The 23,207-nt window shown below is 41.9% G+C and overlaps 1 protein-coding gene across 4 annotated transcripts in view; it reads left to right on the top strand.

Annotated features, from left to right (window-relative positions):
• The window catches only part of kif9 (kinesin family member 9), a 106,141-nt gene that overhangs the window by 52,653 nt on the left and 30,281 nt on the right, over positions 1–23,207 (top strand). For all 4 annotated transcript variants that reach the window (XM_087986587.1, XM_087986586.1, XM_043687968.2 and 1 more), the window contains 5 exons: positions 165–242; positions 3,042–3,110; positions 5,522–5,626; positions 13,403–13,458; positions 16,412–16,502. In XM_087986587.1, the coding sequence (XP_087842713.1) occupies positions 165–242; positions 3,042–3,110; positions 5,522–5,626; positions 13,403–13,458; positions 16,412–16,502 (399 nt within the window). The remainder of the gene's footprint in view (positions 1–164; positions 243–3,041; positions 3,111–5,521; positions 5,627–13,402; positions 13,459–16,411; positions 16,503–23,207) is intronic.

Here is a 23,207-nt window from a genome sequence, read left to right as displayed (position 1 = left end):
AGACCTTCTGGTGCAATAGTCTAATGGTACATACTCATTCATCTTGCTTGTAAATAAAAGCCACATCAGTACACTGCACATGAGGGGGCTCTGGAACTGAATCAGGACAGGAAGGGAGAAAATAAACTCCTTATACCTAATTATATTTTGTTCGGTTATTTCAGCTATCTACACTCCGGTTTTCATCAAGACTAATGTGTATCCCAGCTGAGCCAGCCCCTAACGTATTTAGTGATCCCAAGGTGAGTATAGATCTCATTCATTTTCTGTTGAAAATTTTCCCCTTCAAATAAGTTGTCACTTACCACTTATTCACCCTGATGGAAGATTATCAAACTAGCTTTGTGTTAACAGGGTCCTAATTTGAATGGACATAATAAAATGACTTATACTTCTACAACATGTTCCTGCATCTCTCAGGTTTCAAGCACATCACATAGCCTGTTCTTGATTGATGCGTAATGGCTATTGTTAAATTGACAAAACATCTTTCACACACCTTGAATGATCAGCTAATATATGTATGCAGTAGTGGTTTAGAGAGGAATTCACATTTAGATAACTCATGGCTCTTCTACTAATGCTGACATCAATCTTTCACCTCAACTAATCAGTACTCCATTAATGACCAACACTGGCATATTATTCCTACAATTGAGACATCTTTTGCACCCCATTTAGAATTGGTGATGGGACTGGGTCTGGGACTCCCGTTCCCAGCCTAGTGCTATAATTTTCATTGACATGGGATTTGAGCACAGGAAGTATGCACACACTCTATTCCATTCATAGTCAGTTCCACGTATAAACTGAGCTTCTCATTTCCCAGCACTTTTGGTCGAACTGGGTCATATTGAGTCATACTGAGCCCAGGCTCAAAATAGAAATGAAACTGGATAGACTACATGGCATTGATCTAGGTACCAGAAATGAAAATGGCAAAACCAGTCCTGTCAACCCTGCAAAGTCTTCCTTACTAACATCTGGGAGCAAGTTCAAAATTGGGAGAGCTATCTCACAGAGTACTCAAGCATGTCACAGTGGTATACAGTCAGCAGGGAATTGTCCTGGGAGTCCTCAACATTAACTCTGGACATCATGAAGTCTCACGACATCAATTCAAACATGGGCAAAGAAACATCCCACTGGTTACCATCACCCACTGCTGATAAGCCAGTGTCCCTCCATGTTGAATACCAGTTAGAGGAAACACTGATGGTGGCCAGGGTTCAGAATGTACTCTAGGCAGGGAATTTCAATGTGCACCACCAAGATTGGCTCAGCAGCATCACTACTGAATGAACAGGTCCGGTCCTAAAGGACACTATTGCTCAATTGGGTCTGCAGCATGTGATAAGAAAACCAACAAGAGGGAAAGCATACTTGACCTTATCCTCACCAACCTACCTGCTGCAGTTGCTTCTATCCATGTCAGTCTTGGTAAGAGTGATCACAGTTCCTGTGAAGACAAGGTCCCAGTTTCACATTGATAACACCTTACATTGTGTTGTGTGGCAATATCATCATATTAAATGGGACAGACTGAACAGATTTAGCAGTTCAAGACTGGGCATTTATCAAATGTCATGGACCATCAGAAGCAACACAATCTGCAACTTCATGGCCAGGCATCTCCTCCACTCTACCATTATTATCAAGTCAGGAGATCAATCTTGGTTCGATGAAGACCACAGGTGGGTATACCAGGAGCCATATAAGACATTCTTACAAATGGGTTCTGTCAACCTGGTAAAGCTATAAAACAGGATGACATGCATGCCAAACAGAGTAAGTAGCAAATGATAGAGCTAGTTAGCTCAGTTGACTGGATGGCTGGCTCAAATCCTGTACCGGCTGAAGTCAGTAAGAAAGTTCGCACCTTCTCCTTGCCTGAGGTGTGATGATCCTCAGGTTAACCCACCACCATCTTTCTCTTTTAAAGGGCAGCACAGTGGCGTAGTGGTTAGCACTGCTGCCTCAGAGCGCCAGGGACCCAGATTTGATTCCAGCCTCAGGCAACTGTCTGGGTGGAGTTTGCACATTCTCCCCATGTGTGTGTGGGTTTCCTCTGGGTGCTCTGGTTTCCAAAGATGTACAGGTTAGGTGAATTGGTCATGCTAAATTACCCATTGTGTTCAGGGATGTGTAGGTTAGGTGCATTAGTCAGGAGTTAATGTAAAGAAATGGGGAATGGGGTTGGGTGGGATACTCTTCGGAAGGCCAGTGTGGGCCAGTTGGGCTGAATGGCCTGTTTCCACACTGTAGGTGTTCTATTGTATTCTTAATCTATTCAGTCATCCCTCTCTGATGTGAGAGCAGCCCTGTGGTCTTGTTGGATTATGGCGATTTCACCTCCTTGAACACGATTAAAAGGTATGGCTGGCATACGATGCAGAGTGACGCCAACAGTGATGTTACTGACATGTTACTTACCTCAATATAGAAAACAAAAAGGTACCAAAGATCCTCAGGTAATCAGGCAGCATCTGTGGAAAGAAACACAGTTAACAATTCAGGTCGATGACCATTCAAACTCTGTTTTTTGTTTTTGTTTTCGCATTTCCAATATCCAGAGCATTTTGCTTTTGATCTTTAATGGCCTTGTCTAATTCCAGGTTTGCCCAGATGGACAAGGCTTCTAAGTAAATTAAAGGCTTTACTGCCTATAGTGATGAGGAACACCAATCCATCCAGAATTTTATTTGCCACATGACAATAGCTGAACCTTTCAGTGTACGCCATCTTTCTTCAAAGGATCCGATGGATCATTATGGAGAGTAGTTTCTAATTCCAGATGCATTTATTGAGTTTAAATACCACAAACCCCATGGTGGATTAAATCCATGGCCTCAGAGCATTAGCTTGGGCCTCTGGATCGCTGAACCAGTGACATTACCATTAAGCCACCATCTCCCTCCAAAAGTGAAAGTGCTATTAATTGTGGCAAACTGATTGATGATGAGTGAGGTAATGTGTCATTGGGATGAACTTCAGTGGCGAATATCAACATCCTATCCATTATCAATGCTTCTTTTTTCCAGAAATTGGTTCAGAATCTTCAGAAAGAGATCCAGCTACTGCAGGATGAGCTGGCTATGCACAACATACTAGTAAGAAAGTTCACCATTCATTCTTCAAATATTTGTATTAACCTTTGTTACACAAATGATAGGAGAGAAAGTTAGAATGTGATTGAGTGTTTTAAATCATTTTTGCTGTTTAAAAATTGGTGATCAGTGAGTTTGTGGTGAGTTTATTTTATTGTGCTGTCACAGCTCCCTGAAACACATTTTTAGTAGTGTGATGATCTTCTCTCATTTTTAAACATTTTAAGGATTTTCAGCGAAATATTTCAATTAATCTTTCAGAATATCAAAGTTATATTCCAGTAAATCTGTCAAGTTACATAATAATTCTATTCCTATTAATCTTTCATGATGGGCAGCACAGTGGGTGGGCGGCATGGTGGCACAGTGGTTCGCACTCTTGCCTCACAGTGCCAGAGATCCGAGTTCAATTCCCGCCTCAGGCAACTGACTGTGTGGAGTTTGCACACATTTTCCCTGTGTCTGCGTGGGTTTCCTCCAGGTGCTCCGGTTTCCTCCCACAGTCCAAAAATGTGCAGATTAGGTGAATTGGCCATGCTAAATTGCCCGTAGTGTTAGGTGTAGGGGAATGGGTCTGGGTGGGTTGCGCTTTGGCGGGTCGGTTGGGGCTGAAGGGCCTGTTTCCACACTGTAAGTAAGTAATCTAATCTAATCATATCCAATGATAATTGTCTAGTAATTTTCTCTGGATATCCAGTGATAATAGTCCAGTCATTCTGTTGGGATATTCATTTCAATAAAACCTTCAGGATGTCCAGTGATTATATTTGACTAATGCCCTCAAAATTTGTTAAATGTATTTCAGTATTTCTGTCAGCTTATCTACTCTTGCAAATTTTAGGTTATACAGTGACCATATTCTAGTAATTCTCCAGATAATTTGGCTAGTATACTACAATAATTTTTTCCAGATATTCTTGAACACAAATCTATAGACCTTAAGAGTATTTAGGGATAGATTCCTATAATTCATTTTGATATACGGTCACAGATTTAAAATGATACAGCCTAATTATTTTTCTGGAGTATAATGTTATGGATCAGACATTCTTTTTAATTAGGGTGATGTATTTTGTGATTTTTCAAAGATATTGAGAAATCTATTCCTGTCAGTCTGGGTTTTACATGATTTGGCCTAATAATTCTCTCTGGTCATACACTGATACATTCCTGTAAATCTCTCTCACACTACTCCTGGGCCTTTTGCCGTTTGACTACACTGCACTTGATCCATGCACCACCTGATCACTCTGTTTCGAGGCCTTGCCCCCTCTGACTGTTCTACTCTAAGGCTTCTTCTCCTCTGATCACTCTGCTCCCAATCCCTGATGCCTCTGATCACTGTATTTCTAACTCTCAATTATTCTGACCACATCTTGGTCTTTACCCCCGCATGGGCAGCACGGTGGCACAGTGGTTAGCACTGCTGCCTCACAGCGCCAGAGACCTGAGTTCAATTCCCGCCTCGGACTACTGTCTGTGTGGAGTTTGCACGTTCTCCCCGTGTCTGCGTGGGTTTCCTCCGGGTGCTCCGGTTTCCTCCCACAGTCCAAAGATGTGCAGGTAAGGTGAATTGGCCATGCTAAATTGCCTGTAGTGTTAGGTAAGGGGTAAATGTAGGGGAATGGGTGGGTTACGCTTCGGCGGGTCAGTGTGGACTTGTTGGGCCGAAGGGCCTGTTTCCACACTGTAATCTAATCTAATCTAATCTGCTCTGCTCCTGGCCTTGCACCCTCCAACTGCTCTGCTTCTGGCCTCACATTCTCTGATTGCTGTGTTTCCAGACCTCAATCCCTCTGACTGCTCTGCTCCAGGCCTCACCCCCTTTTGACTGCTCTGCTTCTAGGCTTCTACTCCTCCAACCACTGTATGACCTCAACCTGTTTGAACTCTCTAAGCCCAGACTTCACCTCCAATTGGTCACAGGTCTTGCCCCATCTGGTTGCTTCACTCTGTCTTCTCCTCCTGGATCTCACCCTCTCTGCTCACCACCGTTGTTCTCAGGTTGTATCCCCTCCACTTCTGTGTCTCACTCTCTCTAGCTGCTCCAATCTATGGTCTTGCCCCCTCTGTTCAAAGTCTCATTCTCTCTGACTATTCCACTCCCTGACATCATTATCTCTCTCCCTGTGCTCCTGGGCCTTGCCTTCTGTGAGATAGTTGTACCTCTAATTCTGGCCTTTTGGTTTTAAACTTGCGACCCATTCTGGAATTTTCTTGCTTACATATCCACCCCCAACCACCCCTGTAAAACTGGTCAATGAACACAATTTTGGTTATTTGCTATAATATGGCTGATGTGGCTCAATCAATACTCTTCTGAAGTGCTTTGGTACATTTTCCTAATTTTAAGGTGCTAAATAAAATTAATAGTTGATATTGTTATTGTTCATAGATACCTGTTTCCCTTATAGGCTAACCGTCGCCAAACCAGCTATGAAGCTTTGACTGAAAATCAAGTTCAAGAAATTAAGACTCAAGTTTGTAGATATCTTGATGGTACACTGGATGAAATTAATGTGAGTGATTGTATATTTCAAACAATACATATATGGAGAAATATACTAAGCCCACAGATCCGTCAAGAAACTTTATTGCAGCACAAGTTGTAGATGGGACCCCACTGTGCAAGGGCTGATTTTCCAAAACAAGCTTCATTCTAGTGCAGCTCCTGCAGGGTTCAATGAATTCATGGAATTGAAATAGAATCCAGGAAAATGCTGCAATGCCATACTGAGGGATACATAAATGTTTTTTAACTTTTATACAATGGAGTACTTTGATAGACTTAGACTGCATAGGAATTATATCCTGTCAACAGGGGTAGATTAGCTTAGCCTCTTAAGCCATTCCATTGGATTTTTATTGATTGGTACCTCCCCTTTGCGGAAAAACTATATTGATTTCATTCTTAAAATCACCAAATATTCTGCATTAACATTGTTTTGAGGAGGGAAATTCCACTTCTACTTCTCTTTCTGTGATCAGATCTAATTTTAAGATTGTGTCCCTTTCTTTCTTGATCTCCCTACCAACAATAACAGATTTCTCCAACTACCATAACACTTCAATCATATCATCCCTCAACTTGTCTACACCCACGGACTTTGTGTATGCATTCCTGGAATGTGGACATCACTAGCTCAGTCACCATTTATTGTCCATCTCTAGTTATCCTTGATGGTGAGCTGCCTTCTTGAACAAAGATCATTTGAGTTAGGTAGCCCCAAAATGCAGTTAGAAGTGAGTTCCAAACTTTTAGCCCAACAACACTAAATGAACAGTGATATATTTCAAAGTAGGATGGTGAATGGTTTGGAGGAGAACTCCCAAGTATCTGGTGCTATTGCCATTCTAGATGTGAGTTTGAAAAGATACCTTCTAAGGAGTCTTGGTAAATTTCTGCACTACTTCTTGTAGATGATGCACCCTGCTGCTACTGTGCATGAGTGATGGAAGCAGTGGACATTGATGAATGTGATGCCAGTCAAGCGAGCTGCTTTATCCTGAATGGTGTAAAGCTTCGCATCTGAGCTGCACCACCAAGCAAGTGGAGAGTATTCTATTGTACTCAAACTGTGCATACAGAACACATCAGAGGCTAGGGATCTTGCATTGAATAATTCATCTCCTAGCCTGTTCACATTTATGGCATAAATCAAGAGTCTCTCCTTTCATTCCCTTCCTCACTGATATTCAGTAGCAGTAATGTGTACAATTAACAAGATGTATTGCAGAAATTCACCAAGGTTTCTTCGACAGCACCTCCCAAACTCATGACCACTGCCATTTACAGTGGGAGCATCATCACCTACAAGTTCCCCTCCAGCTACTCACCATCCTCACCTGGAAATATACCACCATTTCTTCAGTGTTACTGGGTCAAAATCCAGGAACTTCTTCAACTGTAAAGTGATAAAGGTGTCATCAATATTGCAATCAAGCAGCACCTGCTCAGCAATAACCTTCACCAGGGCCACTCTGTTCCTGTCCTCATTACAGCCTTAGATTCAAGCATGGACAAAAAATCTGAATTCCAGAGCTGAGGTAAAAGTGACAGGGCTTGACATCAAGGTCGCATTCAACCACGTGTGACATCAAGGAAGGTATCATAAGAACATAGTAACATAAGAACTAGGAGCAGGAGTGGGCCGTCCAGCCCTTTGAGCCTGCTCTGCCACTCAATAAGATCATGGCCAATCTTTTTATGGACTCCTCCTACCTGCATTTTCACCATATCCCTTAATACCTTTATTTTCCAAAAAAGTATCTGCCTTAGCTTTACAAGCGATTACTGAAGTAGTGTCAACTACTTCCCTGGGCAAGGAATTCCACAGATTAACAACCCTCTGGGTGAAGAAGTTCCTTCTCAGTTCAGTTCTAAACCTGCTTCCTCTAATCTTGATGCCATGTCCTCTTGTCCTAGTCTCACCTACCGGTGGAAACATCCTAACTATTTCTATTTTATCAAGACCCTTCATAATTTTATATGTTTGTATAAGATCCCCACTCATTCTTCTGAATTCCAATGAATGTAATCCTAGTCTACTCAGCCTCTCCTCATAAGCCAACTCCCTCAACTCTGGAATCAACTTAGTATCCCCTCTGCATCCTCTCCAGTACCAGTATATCCTTTCTTAAGTAAGGAGACCAAATCTACACACAGTACTCCAAGTGTGGCTTCACCAGCACCTTGTACAGCTGTAACATTATCTCTCTGCTTTTAAACTCAACCCCTTTAACGATGAAAGACAAAATTCCACTTATCTTCCTAATTACTTGTTGTACCTACAGACCGACCTTCTGCAATTCATGCACAAGGAAACCCAGGTCCCTCTGCAAATCAGCAAGCTGCAACTTTTTACTATTCAAGTGGTAATCTATTTTGCTGTTACTCGTACCAAAATGTGTGACTTCACATCAATGGGTATTGAGGACAAACTCTCCTCTGGTTGGAGTCATACTTGACATGTAAGAAGATGGCCGCAATTGTTGGATGTCAGCCATCTCATCTCAAAGACGCCTCTGCAGGAATTCTTCAGGATAGTGTCCTAGGCCCAACCATCTTCAGTTACTTCATCAATGACCTTCCCTCCATCATAACTTCAGAGGTGGGGATGTTTGCTGATGTTTGTGAAATGTTCAGCACAATTCACAACTCCTCAGATAGTGAAACAGTTCAAATACAACAAACTCTGGACAATATCCAGGCTTGGGCTGACAAGCGACACGTAACATTCACACCATACAAATGCTAGGCAATGACCATTACCAAAGCAAGACAACCGAACCATTTGACATTCAATGCTGTTACCAACACTGCATCTGTCTTCAGGATGACACAAATAATCTTCTGGAAATGCTAGGGATAGAGGGTCAAGCATGAAGGAGGAACTGAAGAAATTGATGGGATTAAAATCCAGTAAGTCTCCAGGGCCTGATGCTCTGCATCCTAGAGTAGTTAAGGAAGTGGCTCTAGAAATAGTAGATACATCTATAGAAGAGTTCCAGATTCTGGAGGATAGCTAATGTAACCCCACTTTTTAAAAAAAGGAGGGTGAGAGAAAACAGTGACATCAGTGATAGGGAAAATGCTGGAGTCAATTTTAAGGATGTAGTAACCGAGTATTTGGAAAGCAGTGACAGAATCGGTCAAAGTCAGCATGGGTTCACTAAAGGGAAATTCGGCTCCTTAGAAGGTATCTTCTGGAATATTTTGAAATGTGACTAGTAGAGTAGTCAAGGATGAATCAGTGCATGTTGTGTATAGCAAAATTAAAGCTCATGGTATCGGAGGTAATGTACTGACATGGATAGAGAACTGGTTGGCAGACAGGAAGCAATGAGTTGATATTAACAGGTCCTTTTCAGAGTGGCAGGCAGTGATGAGTGGGGTAACTCCGGGGTCAGTGCCGGGACTGAATCTGTTCACAATACACATTAACATTTTGGATAAAGGGACTGAACACAATATCTCCAAATTTGTAGACGACACTAAGCTGGGTGGCAATGTGTGCTATGAGGAGGATGCTAGGAGGCTGCTGGATGACTTGAACAGGCTGACTGAGTGGGCAAATACTTGGTAAATGCAGTATACTGTGGATAAATGTGAGGTTTGGCACTTTGCAGGCAAAAACAGAAAGGCAGATTATTATCCGAAAGGTGGCAGCGTTGGAAATGGTGAGGTGCAGCAAGACCTGAGTGTCATGATGGAACAGTCACTGAAAGTTAGCATGCAGATGCAGCAGGTGGTGCATGCTGGCCTTCATAGCGAGAGAATTTGAGTATAAGAATAGGGATGTCTCGCTACAGTTATATAGGGCCTTGGTGAGGCCACACCTTTGGTATTGTGTGCAATTTCTGAGTGAGTTTAGCATAGGTTCACTAGATTCCCAGGATGGCAGGACTGACATATGAAAAAAGACTGAATTAACTGGGCTTGTACTCACTGGAATTTAGAAGAATGAAGGGGATCTCAGAGAGACATGATGGGACTGAATAGGCCAAATGCAGAAATAATGTTTCCGATGTTGAGGAAGTCCAGAACTCGGGGTCACTGCCTAAGAATAAGGGGTAAGCCATTCAGGACTAAGATGAGGAAGGATTTTTTTTTCTCTCAGAGAGTTGTGAACCTGTGTACTTCTCTACCACATAAAACTGTTTGTGTCAGTTTGTTAGATATATTCAAGAGGGAACTGGACATGGCCTTTGCAACTAAAAGGGATCAAGGGTTATGAAGAGAAAGCAGGAATGGGATACTGAAATTGCATGATCAGCCATGATCGTATTGAATGGTGGAGCAGGCTCAAAGAGCCAAATGGCCTACTCCTGCTCCTATTTTCTATTTTTCTATGAAACTCACACTGTAAATACAATGGCTACAAGAGCAGGTCAGAGGCCAGGAATACCACAGTGAATAACTCACCTCCTCACTCCCCAAAGTCTGTCCACCATCTAAAAAGCACAAGTCGGGGGTGTGATGGAATACTCACCACTTACTTAGATGAGTGCAGCTCCAACAACACTCAAGAAGCTTGACACCATCCAGGACAAAGCAGCCTGCTTGATTGGCACAACATGCACAACCATCCACTCAGTAGCAGCAGTGTGTACTATCTACAAGATGCAATGCTGAAATTCACCATAGATCCTTAGACAGCACCTTTCAAACCCATGACCATTTTCATTGAGAAGGACAAGGGCAGCAGATACATGGGAACACTACCACCTTCAAGATCCCCTCCAAGCCACTCACCATCCTGACTTGGAAATATATTGCCATTCCTTAATTGTCATTGAGTTATAATCCTAGAATTCCCTCCCTAATGTTATTCTGACTCAACCCATAGCAGGTGGACTGCAGAAGTTCAAGCAGGCAGCTCACCACCTCCTTCTCAAGGGCAATTCAGGATAAGCAATAAATGCTGGCCAGCCAGCAACACCCGCATCCCACAAATGATTTTTTTTTAAAGCGTTATGGTTTTACTTACAGCAAATGGCCTGCAGTCATTCAAGAAGGTAGCTCACTAATGCCTTCTTGAGGGCAACTATTCATGAGCAATAAATGCTGACTATCCCGATATCCAGTAAAAACAAAGAAAAAAAGCACTCTGCTTTGAAATTGAAATACACACCTTTTCAGAGAGTACGTTATGCTATAGATAGCCGTTGGCATGATGAATGCTTGATTGAGTTTCAACTTCTAATGGATTTCTGCACTGTAGGGATTCTATTAATATGAGAATAAATGACTCTTTTAAGAAGTTGTAATAAGGAGATTGTACCTTTGCTATGTTTTTATTAATGTAATTATAAGTCTTTACAAGAGCTTTTCTCACAAGGCAGAAGGCATGACTTTTCTGATCCATGTTTGATGCACGATTTGTTTAGATGGTGAAAGGTTTATTTCTCTTCTCCAAGGAAGATAAAATATTTCCATTGATATTTTTATTGATATTTCATGACTCTGAGTAATGGCATGTAGTGAAAATTGTGTGTGTCTGCTCCCACACTCCTGGGCTGGTTTGCAGTTTGGAAACTACACTGTCTACTCAAATTTTGCTAGAAAAGCCACAAGAGGTGAAGAAGCCAAATGGTATGTTGACCTTCATAACTAGAATATTTGAGTACAGGAACAGGAATGTCTACCTGCAGCTGTACAGGGACTTGGTGAAACCACACCTGGATTGTTATGTGCAGTTTTGGTCTCCTTACCTAGAATTATTGTTCTGGCTTTGAAGGGAGTGCGACAAAGGTTTATCAGATTGATTGCTGGGATGGCACCACTGAAGAGAGACTGGATTAGTTAGGACTATATCCACTGGAGCTTAGAAAAGGGTGAATCTTATAGAAGCCTACAAAATTCTAACAGGATTAGACAGGGTAAATGAAGGAAGGATGTTCCTGATGACTGTGGGGACCAGAACCAAGGGTCACAGTTGAAGTATATGATGTAGTTCATTTAGAACTGAAATGAGAGGAGATTTCTTCACTCAGAGTGGTGAGTCTTTGGAATTCTCTGCACAGAAAGTGGTGGAGACTAAACATTGAATGGTTTCTAGAAGAAGTTAGAAATATCTGTAGTTCTTAGGGTTAAAGGGATCAAAGGGTATGGGAAGAAAGCAGGAACAGGGGTCCTGAGTTGGATGACCAACCTTGAGCATATTGAATGGCAGAGCAGGTTTGAAGAGTTGAATAGTCTATTCCTGCTCCTCTTTTCTTTGTTTAATGTTTTTATGAGCAATGTCATTGTATCCTTTTTATTCCTTAGCTACAGCCAAATTGACTCTGATGTTGAACCCTCTGACGCATCCTCTTTCTAAAGTACAGTAATGTCCTCCTTAACCAATACTGATATGCCTCCTGCTTTCCTTCCTTTTCTAATTTTTCTGAACAACTTATAGCCATGATGTTTCACACCCAACCATACTCTTGCTTGAGCCAGGTCTCTGCTATTGCCATGACAACATATTCCCACATGACAATTTCATCTGTAACTCCCCAACATATATACTATACTCCTAGCATTTACATACATGCACATAACTCTGTTTTAGACTTCCATTCTTTCTCCCAACAGCATTAGCAAAATGCCCCGCAAAAAACTCAGTCCCACCTTTGTTCAGGTGCAACTGGTCTGACTTGTATAGGTACCACGTTCCCCAGAAATGGATGCAATTTGGTTGGGTGTGACTTTGTGACTGGTCAAGAAGCCCACCAGACAGGGGCTTGGTCTGGTGGAATTCCTTTCTGCGGGATTTAGTCACCCTTGAAGTTGGCTGTTCCCTATTTCATATGGCAAAAGTGAGGACTGCAGATGCTGGAGATCAGAGTCTAGATTAGAGTGATGCTGGAAAAGCACAGAAGGTCAAGCAACATCCAAGGAGCAGGAAAATTGACGTTTCGGGCAAAACCCATCAGGAAATGAAGGGCTTTTGCCCGAAACATCGATTTTCCTGCTCCTCAGATACTGCCTGACCTGCTGTGCTTTTCCAGCACCTCTCTAATCTAGACTTTGTTCACTATTTCATGCAGAAGACATTTAATCTCACTGCAGAGGAAGTGTTCACTCAGCTTTCAACTCACATTATTTAGAATCTGTATCAGGCAATCTTTTGCAGCTGATTTAAAAGCAAAATAAAGCAGCCATTAAAAATCTGAAATAAGAACAACAAAGGCTGTAACACCTTAGCAGCTCAGGCATATAACATTTCAGGTTGATGGCCTTTTATGATGGAGGAACATAATTGATGGTATGGGAAGGATGGGGTGAAAGATTAACTCTGTTTCTCTCCACAAGTTCTGCCTGACCTGCTAACAGTAACAACAGACAAATTCTGTTAATGTACTTTCAGTTTCTTTCTAAATTTAAAATAAAGAAATATTCATAATGTTGAACTAAATTTCAGTTTGTGGTATGGTTTTGAGTAGTTTCAAAAGACTATTCATTCTCATGAAATTGCCCTCCTTTAACAATCACTGTTCAACTACTGAATGGAAGATTTGGTAGACTTGGGTCAAATATCCATGTGTAATGAACCTTAGAAATTATGCATTCTATATTGGTGAAATTTGTAGCACTTGCTTCTACTGCAACTATCATGTCTCTGGTAGGAATTTGTTATTGGACCACATGTAAACTATTGTTTTATCAGATAGAACACTGCCTCTATATAAAAAATGCTGAAACATTCTTTGGGTCAGGCATTTACATTGCAACACTAAAAACAATACTGCAATAGTTGTGTGTGATGATTAATTTCAAACTAACCATTTGACCAATTTAATTTTACAAGATCACAAACCTCAGGCAACTCCGTGAGTCCTTTGCACAGTTCAAGATAATATTGCAGTGAGTACTGATGTATGCCGTTGTTTTCCTATTTATTATGTTTTCATTAAGTTGAGATGGTTCTTTGCGTATTAAACACTCCCAGGGCAGATACTACACAGAGTAGGAACAGAGTAAAGCTCCTTCAATTTTTTCCCATTGTACTTTTGCAGATAAGATATTGAATGAGTTTGATGGAGAGTGACATTTCCTCTACATTGCCCATTAGGGTCTCCCAGATAAGATACTCTCTTTATTCCATTCACCAAATACTCCCAGGTCAGGTAAAGCAGGGATATATGCACAATAAAGCCTTCTCTACACTGTCCCATTAAGGACTCTTAAATCAGATGAGACGATTAGGTATATGGTAAAGTTTCCTCTGCACTGCCCCACCAAGGGGTTACAGGTGCTGGAAAAGTAAGTTATAGACTGAAGCTCCCTCTATATTATATAGTTAAGAACATTCATATTTCCTTTGAATATGCTACATCAGTGACTGGTTTAAAAATACCTTACTATTTCATATCACAGCTTGTTAAAGACAAATCATATGTAACTAATGAGATGGGTTTATTGATGAGGTAACAGAAGGCTGATGAGGGTAATGCAGTTATGTGGTGCATATGGTCTTTCAAAAGGTATTTGATGAAGTGCCACATCATAAGACTTTCAGCAAGATTAAAGCCAGTGGTATAAAAGGAACAATGGCTAAATGACTGGAAACAGCAAGCAATTACGAATGAATTATATTTCATACTGGAGGAAGGTTTTCCACAACAGTCAGTAATGGGGTTATTGCTTACATTGACCTGTATTCATGAACTAGACCTGGGTGTACAGACCACAATTTTAAAATTTGCAGATGACACAGAACTATAATGTATAATGAACTGTGATGAGGATAGTTGTAGATTTAGGAGGCTCTGGGATAGTGAAATGGGCAGAATTGTATTTGATAAAGTTTAATGGAGAAAAGTGGAAAGGGATATATTATTAATAGCAAGAATGAGGAGAGAAATTATAAACTGAAGGATGTAATTCTAAAAGGATGCAGAAATAAAGAAACCTATGTGAATATGTGTACGTTGTTTGAGGTAGCTAGGCAGGTTGAGAAAGTGGTTTAGAAAGCATAGAGATCCTACACTTTATAAACAGAGAGTAGCATATAGGAGTATGGAAGTTATGGTGAACCTTTAAGAATCATTTGCTCAGCCCCAACTGGAGTACAACAGTCAATACCAGGCATCACACATTTGTAAGAATTGAAGGCTTTAAAGACAGTGCAAAAAGGTTTAATGAGAATGGTTCCAAGGATGAGAGACTTATTTTACAAGCATGGAATCAAGAAGCTGGAATTGTTCTCATCAGAGAAGAAAAGGTCAAGAGATGAATTGATAAAGATATGCAAAATCATAAAGGATATATAGAGATTGTGGGAAACGATCTGGTGTGAGAAATTTTTGGAGAAAACTGGCAGGTGCTTGATAAACTGAATGGCCTCCTGTGCTGGAATGATTTTGATTCTGTATTGCATTATTATCAATATTGATGGTAATATCAGACAAGTCAAGTCCCAGAGTGAAACCTGGCTTGATAGACTAGAGGTTTTATTTTCCTTTTTGTTACCAATGGAGTCAGTCATTAAACATATTTGCAAGATCCTGTACATGTACTTGTGCAAAAACATTAAAGTTTATTTCAAAGAAGAAACAAAAGCAAACTATATTACACTATACAAGAACTACTGGAGTGATCCCATTATAAACAGCACAAAGAAAGAATCACGGAATTCTTACAGTACAAAAGAATGCCATTCAGCAACAATACCCTCATTGGCTTTCAAACCTCAGTGAAAAGTCACTCCTGCTTCTATGCTAAAGCCTGTTGCTCAATGGCACAGTTGTAGTCAACTTTCCTTTGGCAAATTGCTGTACTTCACTAGGTGTTATATTTTTCAGTGAATGTATTTTCATGATACTTAAAATAATCTGCTCCCTCCGTTTCCCATTACTTAACATGGGTACCTGAAACTCAAGATTTCAATAGTTTTATAGGATGTCTCCCTCTCAGATACTCCCACAAACTATTTAACACCCAGGACTTCTCCTGGGTCCCAGTTGTTTGAAAAATGCTCTTAACATCAGCTCTGCTGATATTAGCTTCTTGCCCTTGCATGAACCTGCTTCCAGCCCTTTCTCTTTCTCATTCCCGAACTTAATTCAGAAAAATACCTTAATAATTATGTCAACGGATGGATTGCTGGCAATTTAATTGAGATCATGCAATTTCTTTTAAATGCTGTTTTAAGCTTAATGTTCAAAGTTACTTTCTGACTTTTGCAAAAATAGATCAGAATAACTAAGTCCATTTTCCCCACTTTAGAACCAAGTCTTCAAATAATTATAATAATATTATTAATCTTCATAGCAGTTGTGATTGGCAATAAGTACTTTGGGTATCCTGAGGTCAAGAAAATTACAAAAGAGATCTAAGTTTTTCTTTCTTTCTTTACCTTAACAAACACAATACACTCAGATCAGTTGTAGGATAAGCTCAAAATAGATGTCATCATTATATTATCTCATCAAGGCACTTCCATAGTAGTTATCTCATGGATCAGTTACAATAAAGCTTTCTCTACACTGGCAAGCCAAACACTTTCAAATAAGGTTTATGTCTGGTGCTCTATTTTTGCTGCTGTATCTAATGCAGCCTTTTCATCTGCTGCTTTGTCAGTGTTAATACTGCCTCTCTGAATCTCTCTAGCTTTGCTTCTGCCTGTTTCTTTTCCTGTCCCTAATCCCACCTCTGCCTGTAAAGTTGCCTTTCTCCCTGTTTTCATATCTGCTTCTGTTTGTTCCAACTTCAACTTCCTTGCTGCTGTCTGTCTCTGTTTCAGAGGTTCTCTGCAAAATTCAGTTCACAGTCAAAACCATAACTTCTGATTTTATTCCCCTTCTTTCACATCAAGGCAACAAGGGCAGGAAATAGAGACTGCATTGCGGAAGAAGTACATTCTGATTGATAAAATGAATAAATCAACTAGCTGTACTCCTGAACCGGTGAGTGTGGGGAAGCCTGGGAACTATCATTACCTCAGCACATTATCATTAGTGTATGTACATGGATATGAGGTGAGGGAGGAAAGGGCTAGTTTTTGCCCACAATTTAAATGCTTTTTCTATTGTTTGATCATGTCCCTCACAATGCCGTCTCACACTGCTATAGTTACTTTGATATATAGTTTGTTATATAGGTGAACAGCAAGTTAATCCAATGCAATTAGTTGATGGCAGAATTTTGGTCAGAAGGCTGTCTTTCTTTCCCTCTTAAAATATTGGCTTGGGATTCTTATTTACACCAGAACAAGTAATAAGGACCTCAACTACTCACTTAAATCACCTCTCAAACAACAAAGCACCCACAGAATAAAGGAGATCAGAAAGACCAACAATCCACTAGTTGAGGTGTCCAGTTTATTTGGCTTACAATGTCCTTGTCTGCTTTATCTCATTCACAGAATCCGATGAGTTAATTTGATCTGGAAGTAATTGTTTGAAACAATGGTTGGAACAGTAACTTCCAAAAGTGAATTGGACATGCACTTGAAAAAGACATTATCTGCAAGGCTATGAGGAAAGAACTTGATCTGTAAAACTCAGAACTCCCTTCACTGTGATTGTGCACCTACTATGCACTACAGCAGTTCAAGAAAGTGGCTCACTACCACTTTCTCAAAGGCAACTGGAGATAGACAGCAAATGATGACATTCCCAGTTACACAACTCAAGACTAAAATAGGCTGCTATCTGTAATTCTTATTATTTCCATTTTCAGGAAGTGGCTGAGAAGGCACCTTCTTGTTAAAATACCCTCTTATTTCCTTAATTTTTAATGTAGCTAGGTGCTCCTCTGAGCTGAAAGACTTCCATTGATATTTCAATTTCGAAAACCGACCAAGCATCCTCATGAACATGATGAACATGAAACTGGGCTCCACCCCAGTCAGAAATACACAGCAATGACTGTTTTCCAGGGGATAGGTTCAGGATCTGAAAAAAGTCTCTGTTCCTATTTTCCACCTTCAAAGTGAAATTCAACCCAGTGGCTCTTCTCGCATTCTTTCGTATGCACTTATCATTGCAGATCCTGGTCTCTAAACAATTTAAGACCATATATATATATAGGGCAGAAGTAGACTATCTGGTCAATTGATTCTGCTCAGTCATTCAATGAGATCATAGCTGATTTATTATCTATAACTCCAGCCTTCACATATTCCCTTTATACTATAATTCGCTTCTTCTTATCAACATCTTCAAGGTTAGGGGCCTGGAACATATATGGAGTTGTTTCTCTCATTCCTTGACTGCTGGCATGGTAGTTTAACTGCCCTTGTAAGTCTGCTATTAGGTCAGTTTGCCTTTACATTTTTCTGTTTGTTTGCAATGCTTGCCTCTAATTTCAATCAGGCCCTTATATAGATTTCACAATAAATGTTAATTTTCCATTACATTTCCCCCCTTTTTGTCATTTTATGACAACAATGAAATAAAAAATATACAGAGCCAGGTAGCTCTACATCAAATTGTTTAGGGAGCACCAGGCCTTCCCTCAGACACCTTCTACTTGTAACACAGCTTTTGGTGGTATCGTCACTTGCTCTGGTGTGCCCTGTACTTAGCTCATTTTCACATGTCACACACTTCAATGTTACGGTATGGTGGGATCCATGCAATTGGATCCTCCTACTGTGGGGCCTCTGATTGTTTTACCAATTGGTACCCCACTGCACTCATAAGCAAACGCCGTAGGCAGGTACACAAGCAGGGTACTATACAAAGCACCATCAGTGTGACCAGCCCTACAACTAGTAGAGCATGTAAGATCTAATACCCCTATCCTCCCCAAAGGAAGGTAAGCCACTGGAACCAGGAGTCATCTGCTGGGGGAGGTGGTCTTACTGCCGCCTTCATATGATTTATGACACTAGTGATATTCTGGGACTCATCAGGAATATTAAAACAGTACGACCTACCCAACATTTTGCAGACGCCTCCTCTCTCTGCCGTCAGTATGTCTAGTACCAATCGATTTATATCACTGCTTCCCTTACTGCCGTTAACTCAGTATTAATGAGTGTTAGACCTTCCTCCGTCTCATTTGCTAACAGTAATACACTATATCCCAGGCCATTAATCTTGTTTATTGCCAGTGTTGTCCCTGCTCCCAAGAGAATAGACCACCCAGTGTTCACTCCTGGTATAGTCCAGGGGTCTGCGAGTGTGTACCCATTCCAATGCTGTGGGATGTCCCTTCGGGTTCGCCCGTTACTGGCCTTTGGGATGAACACTGTTGTGCCAGGAGACAGTACCGCAGGATAGCAATACCCCTTCCATCCTGGGGGAGGTGGTTGTACCCTCTCTCTCCAAAGGCCCATATTATACCAGCCATCATGGTCTGATTATTGATAAAGGAACAAGTAATATTGATGATCATACCATTTGCATAGGTAGCTGAGCAAGAGTCATTGTTTAAGTACAGCATCGTAGTACACTGAGAGATCCCCAAATGGAGTCTTCCCTAATTTGTGCAAATACACATTTCTCCCCTGCCTTCCACTATACGGAAGGTTGTGGTCGGCAGCGTGTCTGCATTGGGTCTGCAGTTAGCCTTGAGTTCGGGTGGTGGCGTGAGATTTGCCCTAATTGCTCTCCCTACCAGGGTCAGGGTAGTCGCCGCCCGTGGAAGCAGGCAGCTAGCATTTCTCGTTAGGTTCTCTGTGATTGGTTCGGCAGTCCACTGTTGGGCTGGGTGCAAACATATCCAACAAGGGAAGCCAACCTCTAATCTCTGGTGTTGTATTAGGGCCAAGGCACAAGCTCTGTTCCCTTCATATCTAGCAATGGCCCTTCGCATCTCTCAACCTACTGGTGTCGCATTTACACCGCTTATCTCATGAAGGGCTATTTCGACTACCGAGTTAGACTTGCTCCCGAGCCCCAGCCGACTCCCTCCAGGTTCTGGCATGACATTAATGCCCTCTGCCCTGCTTGGGGTTAGGTCCATGATTTGGTTTGGTTGGTTGCCGTGCCCTGGTGCTACTATTTCCTGTAGGACCTTCTGCACTGCATCTCGGGGGTGTGGCGGCGACTGTACCACTATATTCACCTGTCTATAGATGTCGGAGAAGGGTCTATCTATTCCATACCACCAGGCTCCCTCATCACTCTTCTGAATCTCGGTTATTATTACCCGTGTCCTGGCACTTCCTTCCTTGATAATAGAATACCTATTTCCCGTGTCCCTGTAGCTGTGGTGGCTACTACTACGTTGCAGTTTCTGGGAGCACAAGGATCCCTGAATAAATATTCATTGTTCCATTTATAGTCATCCTAGTTACTAAACAGCCATGGGTCGCATGTAAAGTTCCCCTTAGCACCCTCGGTTAAGGTTACCATCTGCGGCTGTATCCCAGACGCCCCTGCCTTTGCGAGTAGTCCTGCCAGGGCACTTACTAAAGTGTGAGCTGGGGCAGCCCCATATCTGTATGAGGTGTCTAGCAACCTTACAAATCCGTACGTATATCAGTCCAATCTGGTTATCGGAGTTTCACTACTTGCACCTATTTGGTTCCGGTGTCGTCCGATGTCTCCTCATGTCCAGCTACACGTTTGCAATGGCTGGCATGTATCCACATGGCTCTTTCAGCGATCTTAACAGCTGTCTGTGTTGTAAGGAGCGCTTGAAATGGCCCCAGCTACCTCTTCACCTTCCAGCGTTCCCTCCTGAAAGTCTTTCACCATTATCCAGTCTCCAGGTTCTAGATCGTGCAGCTTCCCTCCTGCTGGTTGGGGTAGTGCTGCCTTCACTTGATTCTGTATTTGAGACAAAAGTGTAGAGAGTTTTATACAGGAAAAACAACATCTCATCCTCACAGTGGTCTGTTATTTGTCTTACTTTAGGTCTTGGGCCAATTCCTGTATTGGGCAGCCTACCAAACAAAATCTCAAATGGGCTAAGATTGGCTCTTCCTCTCCTTCTAGATCTCATATATATTAGCACAATTGGAAGTGCCTTTGTCTACGTCACCCCTAGTTCCGCACAGCATTTTATCAATTTATTTTTTTAGGGTAGCATTCCCTCTTTCCACTGCCCCAGCACTCGCTGGGTGGTAGGCACAGTGTAGTCTCATGTTTATTCCCAAGTAATCACTGACCTGCTGTAGGGCATTATTGATGAAGCTGTTCCTCAGGTGTGCCTCATACCACGTGATTTCTGCCGTCGTTCTGTCCTCGGGTGGTGTCAGTCCAATATGGGCGTAATGGACTTCAGTGAGGTGCGTAAGGTACTGGGACACTGTCTCACCTTCTTGTTGTTTACACATTGTAATTTTGATCATGCCCGTTCATACTGATGCCTCCCTACAGGCGGTTGCCAGCGCTGAGATAAAATCATTAAAGTCTCTGTTCCACTCCGCCTGCGGGTCGGCTGCTCTGGCATGGATATTTGCGGCTGGCCAGTTATACCTGATTTTAGTGACATTGGCACCCAGTTTTCATCCCAGGAGACGTCTCATCTCATGTGACATGGGATGGAACTCAGTACAGAACCTTGTCACTTCTTCGGCGAACTTATTACCTCCAACCTTACGTGGGTCAGGCAACTGCCCATAGGCACTTTCCAAATCCTTCATGGTCCATGGCCGGTGGACCAACATCGGGTATCCTCCTGGATCTGCAACTTCAACCATTGGTGCTTGCAGAACCCCCTGGTTAGGTGATCATGAGTCAGTACTCTCACCGTCTGACTCATTGACCATCGTGGGGTGATCGCGGACAGGCCCTGGATGCCTTTCTGTCTTGGAGAGGCCGTCCTCCGCTTGGCCTTCTTGCTTCGATCTGTTGTGGGTATGAAATGCTACCGGTGATTCAGCAGACCCCGAGGCGGTGGCCGCTGACTTGGAACCTTCGCCAGGTGGATCTCGTAGGGGGGCTGTTGGTCTCAGAGGGCAGTCATCAAGGTCAGGATCTGGACCAGACTTCAGACACTGTACAGCTTCATTAGGTTGATTTCCTCTCACGTCTGCATGTGCGCTGGTATTTGTATGCGTATTTGATCTATCTTTTACTTGAGATTTCCTTTCTCTGATATCAGCCTCAGCCTTCCACATGTTATAAGCACTCCAATTCACAGCTTCTATTTGTCCCTTCCGTCTCTCCTTCTCTCTGTCCTCCAAACATGACCTCAGTATTTCCAAATGCCTTTTACTAAACTTCCTCCCTCCGGAAAACCACATTCCTTGATCCACAATTCTAACTGCTTTACAGATTCTGGGCCGTAATTATTTAACATGTATTGTATTTTTAGTTGACCACTCCAATCCTCTGTGGACCGTCTTTTTGTTTGCTCTTGCTGGAGCCCATTTTCAGCGTTATTGGAAAAGTGTTCAGCTCTCTCTCTCTCTCTCTCTCTCTCTCTCTCTCACACACGGTACCGTTATCTTTTTTGCCACTATGACTTGCTTTTACCTCCAGAGGTCCCCTCTCATTGGGCACGTCCGCCTCAATGCCTTGGTTTTCGTAAACCAAGAAACCCCGTATCCGATATGTCTTTGGCGAGTCTAACTCAGCCAGTGGTGGTTCCAAGTCTAAAACCATCCTTAAACTTGCTGTCTCTTAAACACTCTAGAGACATCAATCCTTTCCCTTGAGTTTTGCTCGAATACCGCGTAAGAGTTCAATGGACCTTCCTCCTGATTTATTTATTCTCTTAGAATGAGTCTCCATGTAGGATTACTTAAGCCACGTCTCTTACCCTGACCCTATTCGATTTGGACCCCGGCACCGGGGTGATCCACAGATTCCCAGCCCTCTCGCGCAAAGGGGCCAATTTAGCGCTCAAGATGAAGTAAAAGTCCTTCAAGGCACTGGCACCTGCACCTCCTGGGAACCTTAAGAATCTTCCCCAGTCGCGGGGTCCCGGGAGAGCCTCCAAGTTTACTGTCATGAAAAATTAAATCGACTCGATTCAAATGCTTGCAAGAGCAAAGAAAAAGTTTATTTCAGACCTCTGCAAAACATTGGCAAGATGCCTCATGTAAAGGGGCGCTCGATAGCCTTCACATATTCCCTTTATACTATAATTCGCTTCTTCTTATCAACACCTGCAAGGTTAGGACCCTGGGACATTTGAGTTCCTTTCCATATATGAAGTTGTTTCTCTCATTCTTGACTGTTGATATGGTAGTTTAACTGGCCTTGTAAGTCTGCTGTTGGTTGGTTTGCCTTTACATTTTTCTCTTTAGTTTGCAATACTTGCCCCTAGTTTCAGTCAGGCCTTTACTTCTTTGTTTCTCTATGCCTTTATCGATTTCACAATAAATGTTAATTTTCCATTACAGTGATCCTTTCAAATGAAACGTTACACTAAAATCCCATTCACCTCCTAAACTGATGTAAATAAAATCTCAAATCATTCATTTGAAGCGAAGTACGTCGTGTTCCAGCCAATAGTTACTCCCCAACCAATATCTAAAATCAATTATTGGTTCATTAATATTTGTGGGACTTTTGTATACTGGCTGCCTTGTATCCGACCTTACAACAATGACTGTACATCAAAAGTACCTAATTCGCTGTAAAAATGCTTTCAGAACCCTGAAGTTGGGAAACGCTCTGGATATTAAATGCGAGTCTTTTTTTTTGAAAAATTAGCTTAAATTACCCCAATAAATACTATGGCTATACTAGATTATATTGCTGTTG

This window comes from Chiloscyllium plagiosum, unplaced genomic scaffold (genome assembly GCF_037043375.1).
Source record: "Chiloscyllium plagiosum isolate Xiang-an unplaced genomic scaffold, Cpla_swu_hap1 HiC_scaffold_4, whole genome shotgun sequence".
In the NCBI taxonomy this organism is placed as follows: domain Eukaryota; kingdom Metazoa; phylum Chordata; class Chondrichthyes; order Orectolobiformes; family Hemiscylliidae; genus Chiloscyllium; species Chiloscyllium plagiosum.
The sequence above is the reverse complement of the archived record's forward strand: the minus strand, read 5'-3'. Positions and strand labels throughout refer to the sequence as shown.